Source organism: Aptenodytes patagonicus, chromosome 4 (assembly GCF_965638725.1).
Source record: "Aptenodytes patagonicus chromosome 4, bAptPat1.pri.cur, whole genome shotgun sequence".
NCBI classification, from domain to species: domain Eukaryota; kingdom Metazoa; phylum Chordata; class Aves; order Sphenisciformes; family Spheniscidae; genus Aptenodytes; species Aptenodytes patagonicus.
Genome location: NC_134952.1, coordinates 28,061,211 through 28,087,641, shown reverse-complemented (window position 1 = coordinate 28,087,641; position 26,431 = coordinate 28,061,211). Strand labels below are relative to the sequence as shown.

Below are 26,431 nucleotides of genomic sequence, written 5' to 3'. Positions count from 1 at the left end.
TTATTAGTTTATTTGTGCCATTCTGCATATGACAGGAATAAAAGAAACCTTTGAAAATCAGAAGCAAAAGATAGTCCTGTGAGTAATTCTAACCTAGTCTGCAATTCTCCCAGGAAGAAACAACACTGTGATATAATGCTTGTTTCTCTCTTTTGCTTGCTCGCTCCTCATTTCTCTCTCTTCATACTTACCAATTCAACATCTCCAAGAAATTCTTCCCAGAGAAAAAAAGAGAGGGTATCTGGGAAGACCCTTGGCAATGATGTTGCATAGGTTTGTAAGAAAGGAGAAGCACTTCTTTGTCACGCAAGGACATTGCCCATGAAGACTGAAGGGGAAGAGCAAAAGGTACTGAAAATAATTTTGTCCTCAGCAGTTTACATGAGGCTTTAGGAGTTGTTTGAAATAGGAGTATCCAACGATCTCCTCTCACATCGTGCAGTTCTTTCAACTATTCCTGTATTCGGCAGAAGAGACCTGAAGCCAGACAAGTTGTACCTAGACTGCCCTGTAACATCACTGAAGCTACTTTTAGGTAGTCTGGCATATGGGACATAAGTTAAGACAGGTAATAGCTGAGTTGTTTACACTATTTGAGTGTTTCTGTCTTCTGTACCTTACAGTCCTCATCAAATTAGTAGATCTCATCTTTTTTTTTTCTTTCCAAAAGAAATATAGTGACTTAAAAGAAATGGTAGGGTATTTTTGATCCCTGAAGTATCTTATGCTGCATAGTCAGCACAGTAATGTATTTTATAGCTGATAAAATGTAAGCATTTAGAGGATCAAACCACATCTCAGCAAAGTATTCTCTCTCATAACCCTTTTTTTGGAGCAGCCAATTGCATCTATTCATGGAGAGTGATAGAAGAAATTGTTACAGGAAGGTGTAATAATGGCCAAAATATTGTCCTGGAAACAAGATATCGAGAAATTGCCAAAATGTGGTTTCTCTTTTTCAATTTCATGCAGAGCCTTCAAACATAATCCTGGTGTGTTGTGGAAAAACCTGTAAATAATACACTCCCCATCAAATACTGTTTATATATCTATCAGTGTAACTGCCTAAAACGTTGCTTATAAGTGAAATATAATTACAGTGTTAATTGACAAAATGCTGTTACACTATCTTTAAAATGCAGTTAAAAAATCTTTCTCAGATAATCTAGTGATGCTCATAAGAACCAAATTGTGGATATCTCTTACTTAACTGACTTTACTTCATTGTTTTCCATTATTTAAAAACCCTTCATTGTTGCAGAGATCTCTATGATTCAATTTGCTAGCATCCTCCTCCCCTCTCATCAGCCTTACAAAGACACCAAGAAAAAGACAATGTTAGGAAGCACAAAGCAAATAGCAATAAAATATTAGAGCCAGACAAATGGTCCCACAGGTAATCTTTCTACAGTTAGCCTGTATAGACTTTGGCCTGCCAATGACTTTGAAACTTCCACTACCAGTACAAAGAAAATCTTTATGACTCCATCCATATCAGAAAAATCTGACACATAATTCAGGACAGTGCAATTTTCTTAACAGCCCTAGCCAGAGAAACTGATTTCAGAAAATTTTCATCAACCAGCGCAATCACCATGCAAAAATAATATGCAATTATTTTTTAGGGCAGACAGATTCAGTTCTTTGCCATTTACAGCAGGAAACTCCCAGTGCAATTTTCAGGCAGCAGCCAACTTCTTAAACAAGTTTCAGAAAGCCACTTGATAACTTTCCCCTTCATTTGCAAAGCGTGCTGTGGAATCTTACACCAAAATAGACAGTTGAAACCTGATATACTATCTTTCAGCCTTATCATGATCTAACCTACAAAATACATCTCCGGAGCCAAATGTTTCCTGAATTAAGTAGCCCTTAAAATCAGGATTTGGGTGTTGTCCCATTGGTTTAGTTTCTTTGAGTACATCAATCATTATAAGCCACAGAAAGCATTATTCTAGGATGAATATTTTATATCAATTAGTTTGACTAATCATACAGATACATTTGGAGTTTTTTAGCCAGTCAAAATCCAAGACTCAGCCTTGTAAAAGTAAATGTGAAGGAGAGAATGCTCTGCCATTCAGAAGGCATTCACTATATAAAGTGATTGAAACTGCAATATTTCCTAGAATACATTATGTAAAGGGAAAATATTTATCACTAAGAAGGTTGACTGGAAGAAAATTTCATAGAGTGATTTTCTAGCTCTTGGACCACAATTTCTTGAGCACACATCAGTGAAGATTCACCTGGATAAAGTTCCATGAGAGTTTCTTGGCGTATGCATTTTACCAAATACAGTGTTTGCTTTTTGGGTGAGCAAAGTGGCCTCAAACCACATGGAAAGTACACTTGCTTGTTCTGATATTGATCTTCATCTTCACTGAGAGCTTGATAGCTTCTCAGCCTTCAGTGGCAGGGCCACGGCACAATCCAGTCGTCCTTTCGTCTGTAAGTTCGATAATTGTAATGTCAGCTCTGAAATTAACTGATCAGGAAAGGGGAGAGTAAAGAAAGTTAAAAATTGCTCTGATGCTGCTCATCAAACAGCCTGTTCATTTGTTACCCTCCTCTTCCCCTATCAATTCGTTTCAGAGTAACAAGAGTTCCTATACAAGGGGAAAGGTGCTGGGATTACTTTACTTATAAACACAGTATTTGCAAAATGGCTCTTTTGAGACAATGAACAACACTAACCTATAAGACTTCTTTTTTTTCCAGCAAAACAAACTCAGTTTTTCAGTGGGGAAATGCTGCTGTTTCTGATAAGTAGTCTTCACTTTTCATAGCTGTTTTATAGTATATTTAACATGAACACGCTTAATACCTACGTTAACCTATACAGAACATATCATGCAAACTTCAGCCAGCACCTGTCCTAACAATGATTCTTCTTTGGCAATGGGTTATTCCATATTTCCCCTCTGTGCCTACTCTGTGTTGAAAGACCGATTGTAGTGTGCTCTAACCTGGCATCCAACCAGGGAAACAATTGTTTTCTACAGGTGCAGTGTTAGTAGGAGAGTTATAAGCTAGTTTTACTAATGTTTGATTATCTGCTATGTTTGATAAATGGCTTTCAGCTGAGCAATCTGAGTAGCAATATAAACAATTTCTCTTTGTTTGATGTAATCGCTGGATCAGGAAATTGAAACCTATACTTCTGCAAAATTGTGTTATAGTGTTACAGGAGATATAAGCTCTCTGATTTGCTTCTTGGGTCTTTGCATAAAACAAATGGCAATTAGAAATGCTTATTAAATTTTAATACCACTTCTTAAGAAGTAGGCTGTGCCAGTCAGATACAGATGAAGAGCTAAACTCAGGAAAATTCAACAGTAAAAACTGCAAAAATTTTGCAAAACTTGAAATTCCCTTGTGGTCAGAGCTGAAGTCCTGGTGGGAAATTATGCTAGAGCTTGTTCTTCTGGCTAAAACAAAGTTAGGAAGAAAATTCACCATAGATGTGGTTAAAATATAGGTATTTTTAAGTTGTAATCAAATGAATGAACAAAAGGATTATTCTTAATGTTGGTCACCAACAGGCATTGTTGCAGTACAGTGTAAAAAACAACCTATGTCCTCCCATTCATCTGGCTTTGCCAAACTTTCTGAATTCAAGCTATAATTGAAAACTCATGTTTCCCTAGTCCTTTTTTCTTTCTCTTTATTTCAGAGAACTGACCAGATTGCAGACTAAACTTCCCTTCCCCTCCAGTAAGTCTGATTGCTCTCCATCTCTCTTCCAGGTCAAAGTCACCTCTCAGGGCTTTAACACCCAGTTTTCCCCAGGCCTCCAGAAAAGATTTGTACTTCCTCCAACACTGCCAGCATGTGGAAGCCTTTCTTCTCCTGCCTCTCGCTTTCTGCCTTATTCTCTCAAGACAGAGTACTTCACTGCTACACTTGACATTTCTGGCAGCTATTGAGGGACTGATTTAAGTGCAGCCCTTATCTTTTCATAAGATTTATGTAAGGTCAAAATTACAAGCCTGTGCTGCAGGCAGGCTGCAAGAATGGCTGGGAGCTAGAGCTCAGAAGTAGCCCGTGCCTCCTTATTTCAGTAGGGCTGAGCATATAATGAATCAGCCAAAATAAGACAGAAGCCCACCAGAGGACTTACACCACTAAGCAGATAGACGTGCCCAAATCAAACCTAGGAGCATTTGTGGTGAACACAGATTCCAGGTTTCTGGACACTTACTCACTGAAAGGGTCACACATATCTTATCCTTTCATATGAAGATCATCACCATGCATTGCCATGGAGCACGTGTAATGCCACCATTTCAGGTGAACTCTGACTTTCTGGTGCAAACTCGTGCCACAAGCTAAGCCAGGAAGAGACTGAGCCAAAACCTTCAAAGCTTTGTATTGGTTACAGTTTATGCCTGAAATGTGATGAATTCAAAACATCGGTTCCCTCTCTGGTAGGTTTGTTGAGGAATTCTGTGAATCCAAGTGAACACATTTACCTAATCATCTTAACAAACACCGAAAATACAGGGTACTTAAAACCATTGCATAGTATCCTCACAGCCATCACATCAGCTTTTCAGGCTCACAAACAACATTCCAAACACTGACAATCACGGCTCTTCCATTTCCCTCCAAGACGTCTCTATGAATCCAGATAGCAGGAAGCTTTTTCCAGCATCCCATGGATAAATTCAGTTTTTCTCCACAAGTATTTGATTTATGTCCTGAATCCCCTCTACAGTATCAGTGTTCCTATTTTATTCCTCTCCAGCCTATCCCATATATTCACAGTCACAGGCCTTGCATAACTACCACTTGAGATTTTCTGCAAACCAATTACTTTATCTCAGTATCTATAATCCAGCCAGTCTCATTTGCTATGATCTTGGTTTCCACTAGTTCTTCTGGCTCTTGGTTAGCTTCATCTTTTCAAATACCTCTGCAAAATAACTTGACAAGGATGCTACATAATTTCATCCTATCAACTTTATTCAGAGAGGTTTCTCCAAAGACACTTCTGTTACCTTTATCATCTCAGAGAAGAGAAGGACCTTTGCTTCCCCCACCAGTAACCTTTTGTGTTTTACCCATTTACTCCCAGTATCCACTCAATGTAGTTTTCTGTCTCACCTCCTGCACTGCTTCATGTAAGTTGAATTCCTTTTAAAATCATCAATGTATTTACTAAAGTAATGAGGTATTAGACTATGTGCAAATAATTTGCACTAAAATTCACACCCAGTCCACGGAAAGCATGCTAGCTATGAAGCATGGTGGCATATCAGTGGTCAAACTGGAACTTCCCACTTCTGCAAGAATATTATTTCTGGTAGATATGGCTTGTGTTGTGACAGGCCTGAATACAGTTGTGATGTCTACAGAAATGTACAACATTATGTTATTGCATGAATCGTGTGACCATTTGGAGGTCTTTTAATTTAGGTCTAAATTTTGGCCTGAACCTTCATTGCATATTAGATTCATTTTGGCTCCAGTAGCATGTCTGATCTATGCAAAACTAAGGGGACATAGCTTTTAAATTATCCCAGTGAGGGTTTATGGTTGTGTTACATCAGCGACAAGGGAAAAGAGCTGAATTTCTATTTTGGCTGTTTGCAGCTGTTTACCTGGAGATAGTTTTCCGAAGACTCTGCTCACAGAATGGCAGCATAATAGTTCATTCAATGTGCCTTTGACATGAGAAAGATACAGGCATTTTAAAATGTCTGGAAAATTGGGAAGTAAAAAAAAAATGTGAAAATAAAAATGGTAGATTCACAATTTATCATTCCTACCAATTTTCCGTGCCTACTAACAGACAACATGAAATTAGAGAACAGACAAATTGGAAGATCACTGTTACTACTCCCAAATACCTTGCAAACAGAAACTAATTAATGTAAAAGAGAAAAAAAAAGTCTACTCCATGTCATCTAAAGAAATGCTGCCATCAGTAAATTAAAAATGTATGGCTTGAGCTGCATAGCATCTGCCTGCCTAAAGCTCCATCTGTAAATAGTGTGGAAGACCAGAGAACTGAAACAATGGGTCACAGATGGGTCATGAAAAGAATGTTAATATTAATTATACAAATATAAACAATGTGCAAGCCCTGGAAATCTGAGAATAAGCCTCTTCTTAGAAGAAGATTTGTCCTAGATTACACCATTTAATTTCCTTACTTAACAGTTATGAGTTACTACTTGGTGACAGAAGTTATATGCAGGAGTATGAAAAATAATTATTATTCAACATTTGTTCAGTGTTTATTTCACCTCTATCTCTTTATCACTAGCAACAGGGAGAAACAGACTGAGTAAAATGAGAATTGGACTTCAATAAAATGGAACTTTTTCTCAAGTTTAAAAAACATTGTTCAATTTTTTCACTCATTTTTTCTGGGCCTTTCTGTTTTCTGGTTCTAGTCAAAACAAGGAGGGCTGGAAATAGAAGAGCATGTAGATCAACTTGAAAGAGTTCTGACTAGCACTTAGTGTTTGGTCACTTGCCCAAAAAGGCCTTTTAAACATATCTAGACTTGCCTATATTTGTTTGTATGTATGAAATACTTGAATAAATGACTAATTGTTTTTCTTGCACAGTTATTTTTCTTACTGTCAGTTCACACGTTAAGGTACTTTGGGGCTTGCTTTTTAATAATATAAGTAGGATTTTTCAAATATGTTTGTCTTGAGCAGGAATGTTTTGTCCTGCTACTTACTCAGACTTTGGTGGTAATTCTACTATTTATTTATGTACCATTTCCCATGATGTCACACTGAATTATTAAAAAAAAACCCACAACACATTTGTCTTAAACAGCACCCTTAGTTGTCTGGGCCAAATCCTATTTTCTCTTGTCATAAGCAGCTTTTTCTTTTGCTTTTTATTTATCACACTCTTCAAGATGTTTGAATCTTTAGTTGCCTGTCTGGGGAGGAACATTGGGCAGCTTGTGTCCTATTTGAGAATATTCTGTAAGTAAGGATGGCTTTAGCCAGAAGTGAACTAGAGCAGGACTTGCTGAGGGCTGGCAGATAAAGATGAAGGTGTTTGATATCTCATGTCATGTGGAAAAGTTAGCAAACGGCACGGCTCCAAGTGAGTCCTGGTTTTAGCACGCTGGTCCCATCTGTCTGTAATCACTGCTGCTTCACTCAGTAGAACATTTCATACTGAGGAGAAACAGAGTTGTGTTGATCAGCAGCAAATGGCTGTCATGAAAATTACTATGTCTACTCTGGCCCATTTCTTTTTAACTTGGCAGCAGCTTTGGAAAACCCTGTTTACTGTTCTCTGGCAGGCAGATGAAGTTTTTTAAAAAAAGGTTGCTATCCCTTCCCTCTTTTTTCTCCTCTCTTTCACCAGTCCCTTACTCACCCTTTCTAAAATATTCCCTGTGTATCCTTAGACTGCTAGAGAGACTGATAGATACTAATAATAACAACAACATAATAATAATGCATACATACATACATGGATCTCTGACTCAGTCATTTTATATTTAAACATAGCCAGGTGCGGTTTACTCATGCAGTGATCCCCTTTATAGTTCCCAAATGTCACTTACAGTTTGGTTAATTAAAAGGCATTAGTGGTCTATGAAAATGAATTCTAGTCTGTTGAGCTTCTTACAAATGTGATTCATCATATTTCTGACTGGAGAATAAAACGGTTAGCTGGTGAGATCCTGCTCGTGATATTACATGGCTCGTCTTTCTTTGCCAGGCTATGCTTTGTGTGGTGAATGGATCTGTTTTCCTAAGACTTACCTTCAATATACCAGGATATCATAGGAAAAAGCACAATAGTCCATAACTGTTTTCTTATTTGCACCAGTGCTGCAGCTGGTGATTTTCCTAGTGTTAAAGACAATCAGCGAGTAAAAAACAGTATTCAGGAAAGCTCTTACCAGTTAGACTTAGCTCAGTTGAAAATGTACTGCATTTTCATTGGCAGGTGTTTCAGCGTTTCATCATGGATTAATTACACCCTAGGTCAGTCTGTCTTATACAATAGAACTACTGTTCACTCAGAAAACAACTAAAGAAAGTAATAGCATAAATGAAATAAGGTGCCATTCTGAACTGCAATCAGTAGCAGAGAAAATTCAAAATTACGATCTGTTCTTCACAATTTACCTTCCTAAGTAATAAATTCAGAGGAAAGGGTTAAATGAAGTCTGGCTTTGGTTTTGGGATACACCCTGGAGTTTTCACGTTTGGCAGATAATGAGCTTTCTGTCAAAAGTTATATTATCTGTATTCCTATGAATGGAAGCTGGAATGAGATGCACTAAGATCCCAAGGAGTGTGGAACAAAACTGGGAAACCATCACCCTCCCAGTATGCTTAGTTTTCATTTCCAGACATTTGGCAAATGATGTACTTTTCTTTTCCTCCTGCTCTATACAATTTAAATTATACCTGAAAATGTTACTCATCTGGGCTGAGATAAAAACAGACTATTCTGTAAAAAGTTGAAGTTGTCATTTGTACTGCACAGTTAAGGAAAACTCCAACCGTTTTTCAGGTGGACACAGGGCATTCTCTTGCATAGGGTCACAAAGCACTCTGCAACCAGTAATGAATTTTGCACAGGTCTTTGAATGAGGCAAAGAGCAGAGTTGAGCTTTGCTCAGTGCAACAAAGTGCTGATGAAGTGCTGATTCAGTCCTTAGTCCTCAATGAGAGAGAGCCTTATGACTCAATATACAGAAGAGATGAAAAGGAGTCTCATGAAGTTAAAGCACTACTTTGTTCTATGCTAGCACTTAGTGACAAAGGACCTTGTTTCCCTGCTATATTACTTAACCTAATTGGAACTACGCTCTCAGCTATCTCATTACTCAATAACACCTAGAACTTTGATACCTTCATCTTCAAACCCTGAGTAGTTAATTACTAGTTATACACTCAATCTCCATTTCTTTAAATTAAAGATCCATCCACACTGCACATATAGAGTGCTTCATTCCTTTTCATATGCAATAGATTCCAAAACCAAAGGTAGAGAGCTTGAGATTTATATGCAGACATAGAGGATGCAACTCCTAGACAGCATATGTAAACCAGCTCTGCCCTATAGAATAGCCTATACTGCAGCTGTTAGCCTTAGAATCATAGAATCATAGACTCGTTTAGGTTGGAAAAGACCTTTAAGATCATCAAGTCCAACTGTTAACCTAGCACTGCCAAGTCCACCACTAAACCATGTCCCTAAGCACCACATCCACACGTCTTTTAAATACCTCCAGGGATGGTGACTCCACCACTTCCCTGGGCAGCCGGTTCCAATGCTTCACAACCCTATCGGTGAAGAAAGTTTTCCTAATATCCAATAAAAACCTCCCCTGGCGCAACTTGAGGCCATTTCCTCTTGTCCTATCGCTTGTTACTTGGGAGAAGAGACCGACCCCCACCTCGCTACAACCTCCTTTCGGGGAGTTGTAGAGAGCGATGAGGTCTCCCTTGAGCCTCCTTTTCTGCAGGCTAAACAACCCCAGTTCCCTCAGCCGCTCCTCATAAGACTTGTGTTCTAGACCCTTCACCAGTTTCGTTGCCCTTCTCTGGACACGCTCCAGCACCTCAATGTCTTCCTTGTAGTGAGGGGCCCAAAACTGAACACAGTATTTGAGGTGCAGCCTCACCAATGCCAAGTACAGGGGGACAATCACTTCCCTACTCCTGCTGGCCACACTATTTCAGATACAAGCCAGGATGCCATTGGCCTTCTTGGCCACCTGGGCACACTGCCGGCTCATATTCAGCTGGCTGTCGACCAACACCCCCAGGTCCTTTTCCACCGGGCAGCTTTCCAGCCACTCTTCCCCAAGCCTGTAGCGTTGCATGGGGTTGTTGTGACCCAAGTACAGGACCCGACACAGCCTTAGAATCATAGAATCATAGAATCATTAAGGTTGGAAAAGACCTCTAAGAACATCGAGTCCAACCGTCAACCCAACACCACCATGTCCACTAAACCATGTCCCTAAGCACCTCATCTAATCAGCAGATCAACACTCCCACCCAACTTGGTGTCGTCTGCAAACTTACTGAGGGTGCATTCAATCCCCTCATCCAGATCATTGATAAAGACATTAAACAGAACTGGCCCCAATACTGAGCCCTGGGGAACACCACTTGTGACCGGCCACCAACTGGATTTAATTCCATTCACCTCAACTCTTTGGGCCCAGCCATCCAGCCAGTTTTTTACCCAGCGAAGACTATGCCCATCCAAGCTCTCAGCAGCCAGTTTCTCCAGGAGAATGCTGTGGGAAACAGTGTCAAAGGCTTTACTGAAGTCCAGGTAGACAACATCCACAGCCTTTCCCTCATCCACTAAGCGGGTCACCTTGTCATAGGAGGAGAACAGGTTAGTCAAGCAGGACCTGCCTTTCATAAACCCATGCTGACTGGGCCTGATCCCCTGGTTGTCCCGCTCATGCCTTGTGAGCGCCCTCAAGATGACCGGCTCCATAACCTTCCCCGGCATCGAGGTCAGACTGACAGGCCTGTAGTTCCCCGGATCCTCCTTCCAGCCCTTCCTGTAGATGGGCGTCACTTTTGCTAACCTCCAGTCAGTTGGGACCTCCCCGGTTAGCCAGGACTGCTGATAAATGATTGAAAGTGGCTTGGTGAGCACTTCCACCAGATCCCTCAGTACCCTTGGGTGGATCCCATCTGGCCCCATAGACTTGTGAGTCTCTAAGTGGTGTAGCAGGTCGCTAACCATTTCCCCTTGGATTATGGGGGCTTCATTCTGCTCCCCGTCCCTGTCTTCCAGCTCAGGGGGCTGGGTACCCAGAGAACAACTGGTCTTACTACTAAAGACTGAGGCAAAGAAAGCATTAAGTACCTCAGCCTTTTCCTTATCCTTTGTCACTATGTTTCCCCCCACATCCAATAAAGGATGGAGATTCTCCTTAGCCCTCCTTTTGTTGCTAATGTATTTATAGAAACATTTTTTATTGTCTTTTACGGCAGTAGCCAGATTAAGTTCTAGTTGGGCTTTGGCCCTTCTAATTTTCTCCCTGCATAACCTCACAACACCCCTGTAGTCCTCCTGAGTGGCCTGCCCCTTCTTCCAAAGGTCATAAACCCTCCTTTTTTTTCCTTAGTTCCAGGCAAAGCTCTCTGTTCAGCCAGGCCGGGCTTCTTCCCTGCCAGTTCGTCTTTCGGCACATGGGGACGGCCTGCTCCTGCAACTTTAAGATTTCCTTCTTGAAGAATGTCCAGCCTTCCTGGACTCCTTTGCCCTTCAGGACTACCTCCCAAGGGACGCTGTCAGCCAGTCTCCTAAACAGGCCAAAGTCTGCCCTCCGGAAGTCCAAGGTAGCAGTTCTGCTGACCGCCCTCCTTACTTCTCCAAGAATTGAAAACTCTATCATTTTGTGATCGCTATGCCCAAGACGGCCTCCAACCGTCACATCACCCACAAGTCCTTCTCTGTTAGTAAACAGCAGGTCGAGCGAGGCACCTCCCCTGGTAGGCTCACTCACCAGCTGTGTCAGGAAGTTCTCTTCCACACACTCCAGGAACCTCCTAGACTGTGTCCTCTCTGCTGTATTGTATTTCCAGCAGGCATCTGGTAAGTTGAAGTCCCCTTGATGTACGAAAGGGAACAGATGACTCATCACACATCATGACTGTGTGAGCAAAATAGAATACATCTCCGTGGAGCGGAGTTGCAGACCTTGTTGCTGAAAAAATCTAAGGTGTAAGCTTTTTTTTGGCTTTTTTAACCAAATAGGTAAAATGGCTGAAAATCAGAATGTAACAGGTTGTATGCTTCATACCAGCTCCTAAACCAGGAGTATAAACCAGTCAAAATAGCTGCCAAGTTAGTTATTCTGTATATATCACATCTGCAGTCGAAGTAATTTTTTACCAAGGTCAGTGTGAGCAGCTTTATGCTCTAGTCTGACTCAGGATTTGGCCCAGAGATGTACATTTTTTAAATAAACCAAAAATAATTATTCTTATAATCATACTTTTTCATATTTATTCAAATATCATATCATGCCTTCAAACAATGCTGAAACCCCATACTGATTACATTTCTGCCAGTTGCATAACTTTCTGCCAAAATGAGAATTGAGTCAGGATGAAAGACAGGTCAGCAAGTTCACTAGACATCTCTCCTTTTTTGACAACTCTTGCCATTATCTGTTGTGACTTCAAAAGAGAATTGCTAGAGCAGCTGAGGATAAAACTACCTCACTGAAGAGGCTAAATAGTCCAAGGCTGCTCCCAGTCAGTGGCAGCAGAAAAAAAAGAGAGTGTTAGTCACCTGTATCCAGCTGCAAATATTGACTTGTAAAAATGCCCTTCCACCCCACAGTGTCTCACATGAGGGTCCACAAGAACATCATGCACCGAGCAGATAGGTTTGCGAAAGGCCTGACCACCCAGCAGATACAAAAACAATAGCTGCCATGGCAAAATTTTGCAGACAGATTTAAATGAACAGAATCTATTTCCTGAACAAGTCATTTAGAAACTGCTGTCTCTTTTAAATCTTCATGACAGCTTAAGTTTGGATTTGGAGGGACTGAGTAGGTGGTTATATTTTTGGATCATGGTGGGATTTGGAAGGACAACTGGACTTATCCACTGCATGTTTGGGAATCTGATTGAAAGCATCAGCCAACACCTGGAAAGGGAAGTTCTCAAGATGCAGATTAAGACCTGCGATAGGTGGAAGGAACTCCAGCAATAATGCTCAAAGGTTTCATTTTTCACTGTGTCTATCAGCCTGTCTCTGATGACATTCTCCACTTGAACAGCAGTGAAATGCTTCACAGTTGCCTGTGGGGCTGGCCCGGGGAGTCCTTTGCATTTAGATGTAGTAAACCAAGAGCAGGACATGAGCAGCTGGGCAGGAAAAGATCACATTTTCTTTAAAAAGCTGTAACTTCAGTTGCAGATTTAGAAACTGACTCCTTTCTGTCTTACAGAAGTTGCATGGGGAAATAGATTTTTCTTAAATAATAGTGTATGACTGCTGTCAATTCTTACTATTTTTAAAACTTGTTAGATAATTAGCAGTCAGCGGTGTTCCAAACATGGCTACCAGGAGTAAAGAAAAATTTCTCGGCCTTTGCACCAGCATTGACTGCTTTGTCAATGCAGGATATAACATTGCATGTTGTTATAAACTTGTGCAAATATCGGCCAGTAAGTTTTCCCATATTTCTTGGAAGTGGAGAAAGAACGTGTTTGCATGTGGTATTTCTGTGGTATAGAAAACATACTCCTCTGACATTATTGATGGATGGTGTTTCTAGATATAGTTCCAAAGCAAAATTGTACTAAGGTTGTTAAAATGCTTTCCACAATTCATACTAGCAGTGAATGATGGTTTTTCTGTCTTCTTTCTTGCCATGTGTGAAATGAGTCTCCGCCTCACTGACTCCAGCCGCTCACCTGTGACCGTTCCTGTTGCTTTGCATGATGGAAGCTGTAAAGAGTTGTGCTGTGGCAGCCTCTCCACAACATAACTACTGTGTCAAGCAAAACCACCAGATTGCCTGCTTGGATGGGAAGTTACATTTTTCCAACTCCTTTTCAAAATCAACAGGTTGGGGATGCTGTCCTAATTACTATTTATCTTACAAGTTTTGGAAAAATTCAGTGAGATTTGAGATTCATGCTTTGTACTACCTAGTACTGGATGTTGCAGCAATGTGGAAGGTTTTCATGCATTTCAGCCTTTTCTCTCTGGCTGCAAATTCCATTCTGAAGCATATTTTACCGCACTTAAGCTACGAAATTATGATGCTGCCGAACATTGCAGTCACAGGTTAAAGCTCCAGCCAAAAAAAGCAGTATCTCTTCGACCATTTCTTTCTCTCAAGCTGTTAATCATGTACCTTGTGTTGGTGTAGTGTGTAATAAACTGTCAACACTAGTAGACAAATATCAAAGCGGGCTGCTGACAGACCAGAGCAGTCTAGCAAGCGTTATCCGCAAATAAAGCATGACTTCATTTCTTCTCTCTTAGGGAAGGAAATAGTCCTCAATGACACCTACACACCAATTAAATTGGCAGAAGGTGACTCCTGAAATGTGGTTTTGGTCAACTGCTAAAATGCAGTTTTCCTGGGTCATTGTAACACAATAGCGGTATGGCATGTGTACATTTATATTTGTCTAGCTTGTGTTTGCAAATCCTAGTGTAAGTGTTTGCAAATCCTAGTTCAGAACTGAAACAGTACTGAGATCTGTAAACTAAATAGAATTGTACTGTAACTAACTTGTTAGAAAGTATTTTTGCTAATGCCTTCTATGGCATGAAATCAAAAGCGTTAGTACATGCCTGGAGAATCGTACCACTAAGGTAAAGATAATTCCTCACTCTTTTGAACTTTTTCTTTTTTTAAATAAAGGAACTGTTTTTCATCCTCATTATTACTGTATTTTTGCAATTGCACAACTGCACAGCTGTGCAATCTGGTGACAAATTGGCCCAGAGTAGCCAAATATTTGCTTCCACGTTTGTAAATGTAACTATAACACACCTCACCTAAGACACACAGGTGCAATGAGGACCCTTAAATATTTGGTTGCAATTATTTGTACACAAAAATTAGGGGTCAATGACCAAGAATGATGCCAGTAATTAAGCATATAGGACAGTTCATATTTGTAGGCAATTTATTTCAGCTTTATGTGTTCCACAAACTTTGTGTATGCTGTGTCAAAGACATGCAGATATTCAGGGGCAAGAGGACACAGCAGATGAGCTAGCAGGCAGCCTGTTGTACCATGTCAAAGAAAGGGGAATAGCCCCAACTTTTCTTGATGGTCCTAATTTTAAGAATATTTCAAAAGAGATTTTCTCATAATTGTCCTTCTGAGTTACTGTGTTGAGCTCCATAGCTAGAAAAAAAGTGAAGGGTTATTGCTACTAATTAATGATTAAGACTAATCAGTTCATCTTTTTCATCTCTGTTGTAAAAGGCCCATTTAAAAAAAAAAGATTTCCTACTGTTAGAATAAGTAGAAAAAAATTCTGCAGTAGCATCCTAAGAATTCTTTAATAGGCTGTTTACATAACATTACTTTTTTTCAAGTCAGTTTGAAGTAAGATGGAGCATTTTCCATGTTAATTCAAAGATTGAGCACCTTCTTGAGCAGTTCCACAAAGAGACTTTACATAAGAGCACCAGAGCAGTACATGGGCTCAGACCCAGTGTTCTTCTAGTATTCCAGGTCATCTACCAGACAGATAATTAAAAGTAAGAGGGTGGCAAGTATATATGATAGTTCCTCCTAATACTCTCTCAGTTTATGACTATTTTCAGCTCAGAGAATTTCCTGAGGCCGATATGATTTAGGAATCCCACTTAGTATAACCAGGAGGCGTCTTTTTCCATTTGGCATTCACATTCACTGCCTGAGAACAGTACACTGTTTCTTTCTTTCAAAAATAAAGCAAATCTATTTTTAGATTTAAAGAGAGAGGATGCAACAAGGTGACAGAACATCATTATCTGCAATCTCTCATGTCTTGGCTACCTGGATTCAGTCTCCTCTCTACCTCTTGTCCCTATAACAAGCAAAGTCAGGCTATGAGCTTTTCTAGGATACCTTCATGCTGAAGCAATGCCATCACTATAAAGCTTAAGAGCAAGAAAGAAAGAAATGGAAGTCAAGCATGATGCTGAAGCATAGTATTTGGGATGGCAAGTTGAGAATCAGCAAACCTGTGTTCCACTCCTGCTCCAGCAACTTATTCATGCTGTCTTGTGACTGTCTAATTCAAAGTACAACTCCCACCACTGCCTCCTGCAGACACGATTTGTAACAAAGCAGCATCTGCTTATGTACGGTTTGTGTAGGATCTGATCCACCAAGCATGCTCAGAGGACACCTCTGCATCAAGCCCTGCAGGTGAGACTGGCAAAGGAACGCCTATTTTGTGGTTCCCATAGGATATGAGTAGGAGGTAGCTGTCATGTCCTGTCAATACTGAGATGCTGAAGCACATGGCCAAGGCAGATCATTAGTCAAATTTTCATTAATAAAAGGCTTTTGCTGCCTTTGAGAGAAGGTGGCACCACAGAGAGGTTTGGAGGATCACAGTTTTAGAGCTTGACGTCTAAGTCCTTCCTCAGAAGCCTATGGGTTTTTTGAATCTATACCTAAAGTCTTGATTACTCTAGTACTACATATTCTGTATATACATATTCACTGCAGTAATACCATAGCTTCTTTGCTATGCCCTTTGTCATGCAAAGGATAAGGCCAGGGGATGAGGCTTATTAATAAATCACTCTGGGAAATTAGCCACATGGCTTAGACTTCACAGAGGGAACAATTTAATTCTGTTCTCCCTCACAGCCCAGGGCAGCAGCTCCACTTTTTCCTATGGGCTGCACAATCTGCTTGGACCACAGGCACTGAGACCCTTACTGGGGTAAGCCTGAGACAACTCTATTCAGTACCAGTCAGTTGTTAGAAGTTGTTTTCTATCAACAGAAGAAAGAAGGTGCTAATGAAGTGCAAAATGATGTTTTCCTCACTGCTGCTTCCATCCTGTATCTACCAGAGTTTGGTTATACTTGAGACTCCGGTGTGTTTCACAGACCCTTGCTAGGAAGTGTGTCAGTTCAGCCTCTGTCTCAGGGAAGGCTGGTGTGCACAGATTCAAAACCGCACCGCTCATGCCACTAATGCCTGACCTCTACTGCAAAATGCGTAAAGGTTAGTGCTCAGCTGTCTTGCATTTTATGTAGTCATTACCTATTCTAAACAGATAAAAACATTGCAGCCAGCGGGAAAATATTAATTCAGTGTCATAACAATTTTCACTCACCTGCAGATGTAGGTGTGATTCAAGAAGCAAAGTACCTGCTTATTATATCCTCTGAAGCAGAAACATATGCAAACGCAGAATAGAAATGTTTATTGTCCCAAGGCTTGCCTCTGCTTAGCCCCATACAGTGCACCTGAGTGTCTCAAGAACAGTGTCCTCATTTATAGATCCTTTACAAGGATCAAGACACATCAGAGCAAGGATAATTTTGAGGCCATGTGGTGCTCTGGAAGGTCGGACAGATGTCCAGTACATGCTGATCGGACTGCCAGCATAAAAGTCTAACAATTTTTGTTTCTTCAACTATTGATTCAATCTTGAAGAAGTGAGAAATGTAACCATGGTTTTGTTGCTAAGCTTCCCAATGCTGAGTGTATTGAAAAGTCGACATCCCTTACCTACGTTTTTAAAAAATGAGACAACTAAGTCTTTTTTAACTGAAAGCTTCTATATCACTTTCAGAGGTTTAGATAGTTTGAAGTCGATTTACTGATCATTTCAAGTCTATGTCAAATATGTATTTCAAGTCCAATAGCAGCAAACCCTAAAATACCATGAACGGTCTAATAATAGACCTGTCTGAGCTCAGTGCTTTACAGCTGATTTGTATGAGAACATGAGAATGATAAATACCAGTATCCTAAGTAGTGACCAACCCCAGGTTCCAGTTAAAAGCTCACATACCTGAACATCTTGCTTTTTAAATCAGTGTGGCTATTCAGCCACCAGCTCTGGAAACTACCAGTTTTAACTGTGACTTAATCAGCTGAATCAGCTGAATCACTGTCCCATGCACTGTGGTCACAGATCAAAGCACTTAGGAAGGTACAAAGGAAGTGGTGAAGGGACACTATGCCCGTTCCAGTGGTGATCCAGTTGTCCTTCTAACATTAAATTTTCTGTAACAAACAGAAACCTACTTTTCATAATCACTTGATCCTCTGTGTCATTACAATTTTTCCTATTCTTCAGTGGATTTCAGTGTGACGCTGTTCAATAATTAGTTTTCCAGACTTGCTAACACTAGGAACATACACTGGAACTTTATACCTCAGAGGAGGTACCTACAACTCACTGGGATTTATCTCCATCCATATAAGTGGCATTACTACGGCAAATGCTATAGCTTTAGGTTATCAGCAGGTTTCCCTAACATTGCTACTAGTAGGTACAAGCAATCCAGCACGTCTTTTCCTTTTGCAAGTTATGCCCATGTTGGGACTCACGGGGCAGTATGTATGGATGAGAATATGAAGGGAAAGTTCAGGAGACCTTTTACAATCTTAGTCCAGTCCTAGCAGAGGTCTTTGAATTCAGAGAGTCCAATGATGCTGGAGTGTCAGCACTGATCATCTGCCAAAGAAGTGAGGAGGACAATATCATGACCTCTCCAGTGAAAGTGCAGACCTCTCTCTCTCTCTTCTCCCCAGAGTTTTGGGGATTGTAGTGACATATGCTCCAGGGGCTGGAGTGGTATACAACATGCCACCTACCCTAAAACCTTTGCTTGTACTATTGCACCAGAAACTTTCCTTAACAGCACTTTGCAGCATCTGCCTTCCTTGGAAGACAGTTGGTTTTGCTGCTGTCTTTCATTTTATTTTCTCTATGGTATTAGCTAGCCCTACTGGTTTGTAAGCTCTGCATGTCCTGCTGTGTATTCACTTTTCCAGGTCACCTACAAGTAAACAATGAACCTAATCACCCCAGAAGCTCTCCTTCTCTTAACAAACTTCCACCTGATTCTTAACTCTTTCCCACCTCTTTCTCTAAACATTAATAAGCTAATTATTGGACTGAATATTGACTTGCACTTTGCAACGTTAAGTGTTAGCTCTACCTGAGACACCATGCTGGAAAATATCATAAAGACCAAGTATGTTATGTCTGACTCTTCACCTATATCCCCTCTGATGCAATGTTCACAAAGGCATTAATCAGGTTTGTGAACCAGGCCTGTCCTTTCATAATATACGTCAGCGGGCCCTGCCTGAGAATGAGATCTGTAGCTAATTTAGCAGAAGGTGACCTTTCAGAGGAGGCTGGAAGGCCAGTGGAATGTGTAAGTATGGAAATGGAGGAAAGAACCCATGCTGAAACAGTGGAAATGAGGGGATACCTGTGTAAAGACTTTGGCTGAGCTCCATTACGCTGCACATTGGGATGGAAACCCGGTCTGGCATGAAATGATCATTGCACTGCTTAGTAATATATCAGACAACCCAAGGATTTTTGCTCTGTGTCACCTGGAAGCCATCATAGGGATGGCCTAGTCATAAAAATTCGTCATGAAGAGAATTATATTTATTTCAAGGAAACAAGAACCATTTTTCTACTACTTTCTATGGGAAAATATAGGAAATATTCACACCCAATTGCATTTTAACAGTATTCTAAGTCTTAGAGAACAAAAATTCAAGTAATGTACTGAAATAAGACCACAATTACTTTGGATATGCAGAGAAGGGGCTTATGCTTCTGATGCAATTAGCAGGTCACATCCCCAGCTCTGGAGTTGCCAACACCGTCAGTTTTAGTATTTCAGCAGGAGATAATTTCACCTACACCAAGGAGGTACGTGAAGAGGGAGACTGGGAGCTCCAGATCCTTTCTGTTATTCAGGCTTTTCAGTAGTGTATGTTTCTCATGACTAAAATGTTCCCGACTGTTTGACCGCTGTATTGCCAGCCCTGAAGGAGGCCACCCCTCCGGTCCCAGGTTAGGTGCACGTGGAGGCCGGGTGGACACGTGCGACCATCCCTGCCCTCCACCGATGACCACCAACTCCCGCCTTCCCCCGCCAAGGGGGTTGGTGAGCTGTTGCCACAGCAACGCCCTCTCACCCCCCCAGGATGTGGTTGCTATGTCAACGCTCTCCTTGTGGCATCCACCCCTGGGAGAGAAAGGCTGGAGGGGTTGCCATGGAAACCGTGCTCCCCTGAAGCATCAACAGGGCTGGTCTCTTCCGCGCCTTTTTGCCCCCAAAATGTTCTGTCATGAAGCTGAGATAACCCCCGGACATGTCCTGCTCTGTCCCAGCCCGTCCCCGCGGCCGTGCCAGCCCCAGCTGCACACGGCTGCTCCCACTGGGCTCGCAGCAGCTTCACCAGCCAGGCAGGGCCAACCTGATGGGAGACCTTTTGCTGTCACAGCGCTGCAGCAGCTCACGTCTGGGGACACAGACAATTGTCGGACAGACTAATGCAGGGGACCTAGTTTTTCTTCTCAGGGAACGGTGGAAATGGGAAGTCACTGGTTGTGCTGGTGATGGAAGTGCTCGGTGCACAGATGTGGGAAGACGTAGCAGGGGATGCACATCTACTTGGCAGTAGATACATATTCTCAGGCCAGGCTTGTATCATACAGCAACAAGAACCAAAAACACCTTTTCATCTAGAAATACTTCCTGTATCACATCACTCTTTTCAAATTCCCAAAAACTCCGGAAGATGTGATTTTTTTTTCAGATGAGTCTGTTGTGGGAAGAAACTGTCTGAACCAATTCTGTAGAAAGGCTGTAGTTACAAAATGTGGAAAAAATATTCAAAAACCCAAATATTCCATGGAACATTGAAATACATAGGAGTGCTTTTAGCACAAGTATTTGAACAGAAAACATCAAAGGTCTTGACTGCACAACTTAACAAAGCCCAGTTAATTAATCCCTGCTTATCCCTAGAATATTTGAGCAAAATTATTTGTTTTAAAGGATCTCTCCTCTATCACAGGGAGCATCTGGGGATTTTGGTAATAGCATAGTAGAGGAGTTTGCAGATATAGTCTGAAGAATCAGAATGCTGAAACTGCAGAAAATCTCAAAAAAAACCTAGTTTCAGGGTCACAGGACACTCAAACATACTCAGTATTTGGCTTCTTGCATACGCATTTTAGTTAATAAGTGATACATTAAATACCAAATAAGAAGTGTTTGCACTCAAGAATTTATCAGTGCTCAGGATTTAGGACTGTCGAGTTTATGTGCATACTCTGTCATTACAAATACCTGCTTTGACACTGGCTTTGAGAAATGTATAATGAGGTCATCTACTGCTGAATCATCAAAGGGGCAGAGATGGGCTCTCCTCAGGGATAAGGGACTTCGTATACATCTTAACTGTTGTTATACATCTGCTGTTGCTTATCTAAGAAAAGCAAAACATGTAACTGCAGATGACCTCACATAATCAAGGGGAGAACTTACAAAAATGCCCAGATCAAGACATTTTGAGTTATATCTTCTACTAGAGACATATTTCTATCTTATCGTACCTTTGAATTAAGAACTCTTGTTGTTCTCTAAGTAGTATTACTGCACAATTAATTGTTTGGAACATACTTACAGAAAACTAGAAATCATCCTTTAATCTCATGCTAACGGTCATTACTTCATTTGTAATTGGACGGATTTCAAACATATTTCACATTGGGATTAAGCAGTTCCGAATCAGTCTCAAAGCCAACCTTTGTGCTTTGCTCTCCTCTGTGTTCACCATGTGGCATAGAAAATTGGCTCACAGTATGACATAAAAGCTATGCAAACGATCATTCTTCTTCACTAGACTTCAAACTTTATCTCTGGGGAAACAGGAATTTGTTTGTGTAGAAACCTCAAACCATCATGTTCTCTGTATTATTGAATATATGTCTTTGACCCAGTAGATGCTTACGGTAAGAATATACAGTTATTTCTGGAAATCAGTCATCTAGACGTGCCTAAGCAGAAGCTGCTCAGTTCCCTATATATTTTCCTCATCTTCTTTCAAAACCTGCCTATTCTTTTGGCCTTTACAATGCCTGTAGCAGAGAGTTCTTAAATTTAATTATGTGCTGTACAAAAAAAATTTAGTTTGTTTTCACCTGATAATTCAATTTTTCCACTTTATTCTGCTGTAAAATATTGTCAATACAAGATCCTTATCACCTTTTAAACGATTCATTATGATACAGGTTTTAATTATGGACTTCTGTGGTAGACTTGGCTACATATCATTTTCTGAAGTTGTCAGATAAATATGCCTCCTCTCAAGTCTTCCTTTCTTCCAGCATGGAAATAGTGCTGGCCCTAGCTGTAACTCTGCTAGGAATAAAAGAAACTTCACTGCAAGCCCAGTACATTGATTTCAGTCCATGAGCCTTTCCTGAAGAACTTCCAGCCTAAAACTGGAGATAGAAACAGCAAGATGACAGGGCCACTAATTAAGGTACATATGTCTTCAGATGAGTCCATTTATTTAGGTGATTCAAAATTCTTAGCTTGGTGTCACTGATGCAGTGGAAGGAAGTTTTTAGAAGGGAATGAGGCTAGTGAGGTGAAATGGTGTACTCCATGTAGTGAAACATGGAACAGTATTTGGAATCAAGGTTGGAGAAGAATCCAGACATGGCCCAGTTAACACTTCCTAACTCATATCTACTTAGAAAAAGTGAGTTTGTTACAAATTTTATCAGAGTAGGGAACTCAAGGACAAACTCTTCAGTGAGTGGCTTGAAAGCAAGCAAGCTATTTGAGTGCCATGTGATGTAAAGAACAAAAATGAACAGCTAATTCATCTTTGAAATACTCATCTTCCACAGGAACATCAATATTGACAAAAAGACTGTTATAATTTAGGTACAACATAGAGGATAAATTTATATTCAGAAGCAAGAGAATGTTAATCTATAGCCACTTCTAAATATATTATGAAATGACTTAGCTTCAAAGTAAGAAAGAACTTTTAGATTTCATTTCAATACACAACAGTCATTACTAATAACAAACTCCCCATGCTTTAAAACTGCATAAATGCTTTTAAAACAATGCATTGAAGCCAATTACAGGTTAATTTAAGTGACCATCCTAATTCTGGATTATAACAACCTTTAGAAAGAGTTTGGTTGCATACCTGTTGTTCTTCATTTGAATAGTAATGATTGTAAGACTTGAATAGGGTACATAGATAAATTATATATATGAGTTAAATTTTTTGGAACTTTTGTCTTGATTTTTGAGGCCTGTATTTCTCTGCCTAAGGTGTCAGTGTGGCATATACTGTTTCAAATACAGATATTCTGCTCCTTCTACAAAATAAATGGAAAACAGACATTGATAAAAGAGACCTCTGACTAAGATTTCATTCCTCTGAAATTTTCATATAGGAAAACGGTCATTGCTGCCATCCTGCATCTAATTTGATCTACTTTGCAGATTAAACACAATGGAATTTGCAAGTATACGTATTTACATGTAGGGGACAGTAGATAACATCTTAAACTCATTAGAACTAATATAATAGGAGTGGAAACATGACACATCCCTGTACAGTGGATCTGTACAGATCTCCAATAAAGCCCCAGTCAATTCCTCTGTTACGTTTCTTTCCTGGTCCATACATGGGAAGCACAACATACACATTTCTAGTCAGCAAACTTTAGGTCAATTTTGAAAGAAAAATTTCACAGTCAATTTAGAGTGTGGAGCTGGTGTATACCAGAAAGAGTAAGCAAGAACAGCAAGCGGACAGCAATGGGAATGAGGCAGAATCGAATCTAGAGTTTGAGAAATCATAAATGAGAGAGGTTTGGACAAAGGGAAAGAATAATGTGGGGAGTTAAAAGGGTCAGACACAGGGCTTACAACCGGCAGGACCGCATCACCTACCTGAAATACTTTTGCCAAATTGTCAAAGAGGGCTTGACCAGCGCTGACTTTATGCTTGACTCCCCTGACTGTGCCGTTTTTGCTGAGGATGTTGACTCGCTTTGTACCAAACCCCCTCTCTTTAGTGGCCCGGACTAAAATGAGCAAGTCATCCTGCTCGGTCTCGTTTTCGTCGCACTCGGACCCTACGTGTCCATTCTGCTGCCCGTCTACTTCGCTCAGCCGGCTAGTTTGGTCCGTCTCCGAGCTACTGGCATATTCAGAGTCCAGAGAGTCGGCAGCCTCCCCGTCGGCGTACACCTCCTTCAGCACCCTCCCGCTGTGCGAGGACGCAACGCGGAATCGAACCTTCCTCGACAGCCTCTCGCTGTCTGCCTTCATCTCACTTTTAAACGTCGCCTCTTCCATTGATATAAGCAGTTTGCATTGTTCCAGTGTGGTGCCCATTGCATTTGCCAGTTTGTCACACTTGACAACAATATCAGGGCTGTTTTCTGTTGACAGGGCTTCTCATATTAAACTAAAGAGGGTTCCCAAGAAGCTACACTGCCTTTCTGCAGTTAATAATGGATGTGTCTGTGCTATGGTTACCTTTAAACTAAAACCCGTAAAACGATCTCATCAATTAAATATTAAAAAGCCGTTGCGTACTTTTTAGCACTAAGGAAGAAAGCAAGAAAGGGAGAAATTATATTCACTGAGTAAAATAAAAATTCAAACCCACACATGATAAACACAATAACATAAATTACCCAAGTTTATATGAATGCAGTTTTTGTTTGCTGAGAAAGGCAAAAAGGAGGAGTTCTTTACAAGATATGCAGAACCAAAACTGTTTATGTACATTACACCTCAGGTGAAAACCATGAACTTCAGCACTGGAGTCAATGATGGGTACATTTCTTCCATCAAAACCCTTCCTTCCCCTACCAGTCAGACCTCATTCACCAAAGTTTGCTTTTTATATAAGCTTACAGAGATTCAGCAGGGAGCTCTGACTTGGTGTTTTGTGATGCTGGCCTTTTCACAGACTGGCAGAGCAGTGGAGAAGCAATTAGTCACAATTTGTTGCACAGAGTAACACAGTGTTATTAAATAAATCCGAGCCACAGCTAGTACCACACAGTAACCACAGCCTCTGTTCTGTTTTGTCAATTATTCGAGGGACTGGGCCAAGGGAATCTGAACAAAGGAACAGGAGAAAGCTAATTAATTGGGGCAACAAGGATCAAACAAAGAAAAGCAGGGTAAGGTGGATTCAACTGCAGGGGAAGCAAATTCCCCTATCCCAGCACATCACAAGTAGAGGCTGGTGCAGTGTTAGGCACACGGCTCTAGGTGTAAAAATAACAAACCTACACCTGAGGTTTCTGGCTATGTCTACTCAATATCATGTAGTAGCACCTTAGACCCCCAGGCTGGTTCTGAGTTTGCGTGATGATCCCTACTTACAGTGCTATTTCTGTATTTTCTCAATTTAAAGTAAAATGCAAAGTGTTCCTTAGAGCAGCGAGAACTTTATCCCCTTCTCACTTTCCTGGCAAACATTCCCTACACACTCTCTACAGCTTCGTTTTCTCTCTAGACTCATGAATAGCGAATTGCTTCCTGAAGCCTCTGACCCCCCCCAACAGGTGTAGGCGTGAAATGAGTCCCTAGATGCTCAGCCAACCCAGAATGGGTTGCGGTCACAAGCAGCTGCAGAGCTTCAAGCATCTGAGGAGGCTTTCTGGCCAAGATTTTGGAAATGCAGACTCAAATCTTTCAGCAATTAGGTGGTGGTTGTTGTGACTTTCTTTTGAACAAGAGGCACAAAAATACTGCTCTTCAGTCCAAGTAAAATCACAATTCTTATGACTAAATTCTAAAACTACTTATTTTCCATCTACAAAAGGGAAACACAAATGATTAGTGGCATTTCACAGCACTAGTGGTTGCCACACTTCCTAAAATGAGATGATTCACTGTATTATCAACTACTATTATTCACACAAAAAAAAATTAGGTAAAAATAATGTTACAAGAGTTAAAATGCATTGCTACTCACCTTTCAGAGTAGGAAAACAGCTTGTATCAAAGTCTGTACTAACATTGAATACAGCTGTAAGACACCTTGTGAAATGCATTTGGGGGGGGGGGTGAATCACACTGATTGTAATACAACCACTTGCTCACAGGAGCTTTGACAACAAATACAGTTCATTATTACTAAAGACTGACTTAGAAATAAGAACATTCTGTAGTTGAATGAATATTTCAAAATATATTTTATGGAATTATCTAATCAGGGCTGCAAGATACCTGGAGAAATCACATAGCCTTTTGCCTACCCTAAAGTTTCATCATAGTGTTTCCATGATTATCTGAGTGATCTCCTCTTAGAAACCTGCAATAATGATCTTTGTTCATATTCTTTTTTTTTAATTGAATAATAAAACCCAAGTGCTTTGCAATGAATTGCCACATATTAAGAAATCTGAGCTTCTATAACAGAAATATTTTGCACAACATTTTATAATATTTTTATCTCCTCCAATTGATGCTATATATTCTTTAACACAGAAACCATTTTACTCCTATTGCAGGCAATGGGAAAGCTTGTATTGTCTGTAGCGCAAAGGATTTGATGCTGAGTGATTTAAAATGTTTTTGTAGCATTGAATAAATGCAGAATTAATCAGTACCACATTTTAAAAACACTCCAAATACTGTTAGCATCTTGTTCTCTCTTAGGAGGAAATTAGTTCATCGTTTTGTTTCATGGCAATTCCATTATTCACAGGGAAATTTTTTTGTGTCTGGTTATGACAAATGCGAACCTGTATGCACAGTTTTCTCTGCAGAAAAATAGTTAAGCAAAGTGGAGAGTGCCCCTTGACAGAGGCACTTACACGCATAAGATTTCATCTTGATGTTCCAGCTGTGCACCTTCTCTGAACAAACATGTGACTTTTGGGGTAAATGCGCATAGCCAGCAGGAAACAGATT

General features: G+C 40.5%; 1 protein-coding gene across 1 annotated transcript in view; it reads right to left on the bottom strand.

Moving 5' to 3' along the window:
* The window catches only part of GRXCR1 (glutaredoxin and cysteine rich domain containing 1), a 45,180-nt gene extending 21,290 nt beyond the window's left edge, over window positions 1–23,890 (bottom strand). The window contains exon 1 of the mRNA XM_076337591.1: window positions 23,444–23,890. Coding sequence (XP_076193706.1) covers window positions 23,444–23,890 — 447 coding nt within the window. The remainder of the gene's footprint in view (window positions 1–23,443) is intronic.
* Between the last annotated feature and the right edge of the window lie 2,541 nt (window positions 23,891–26,431).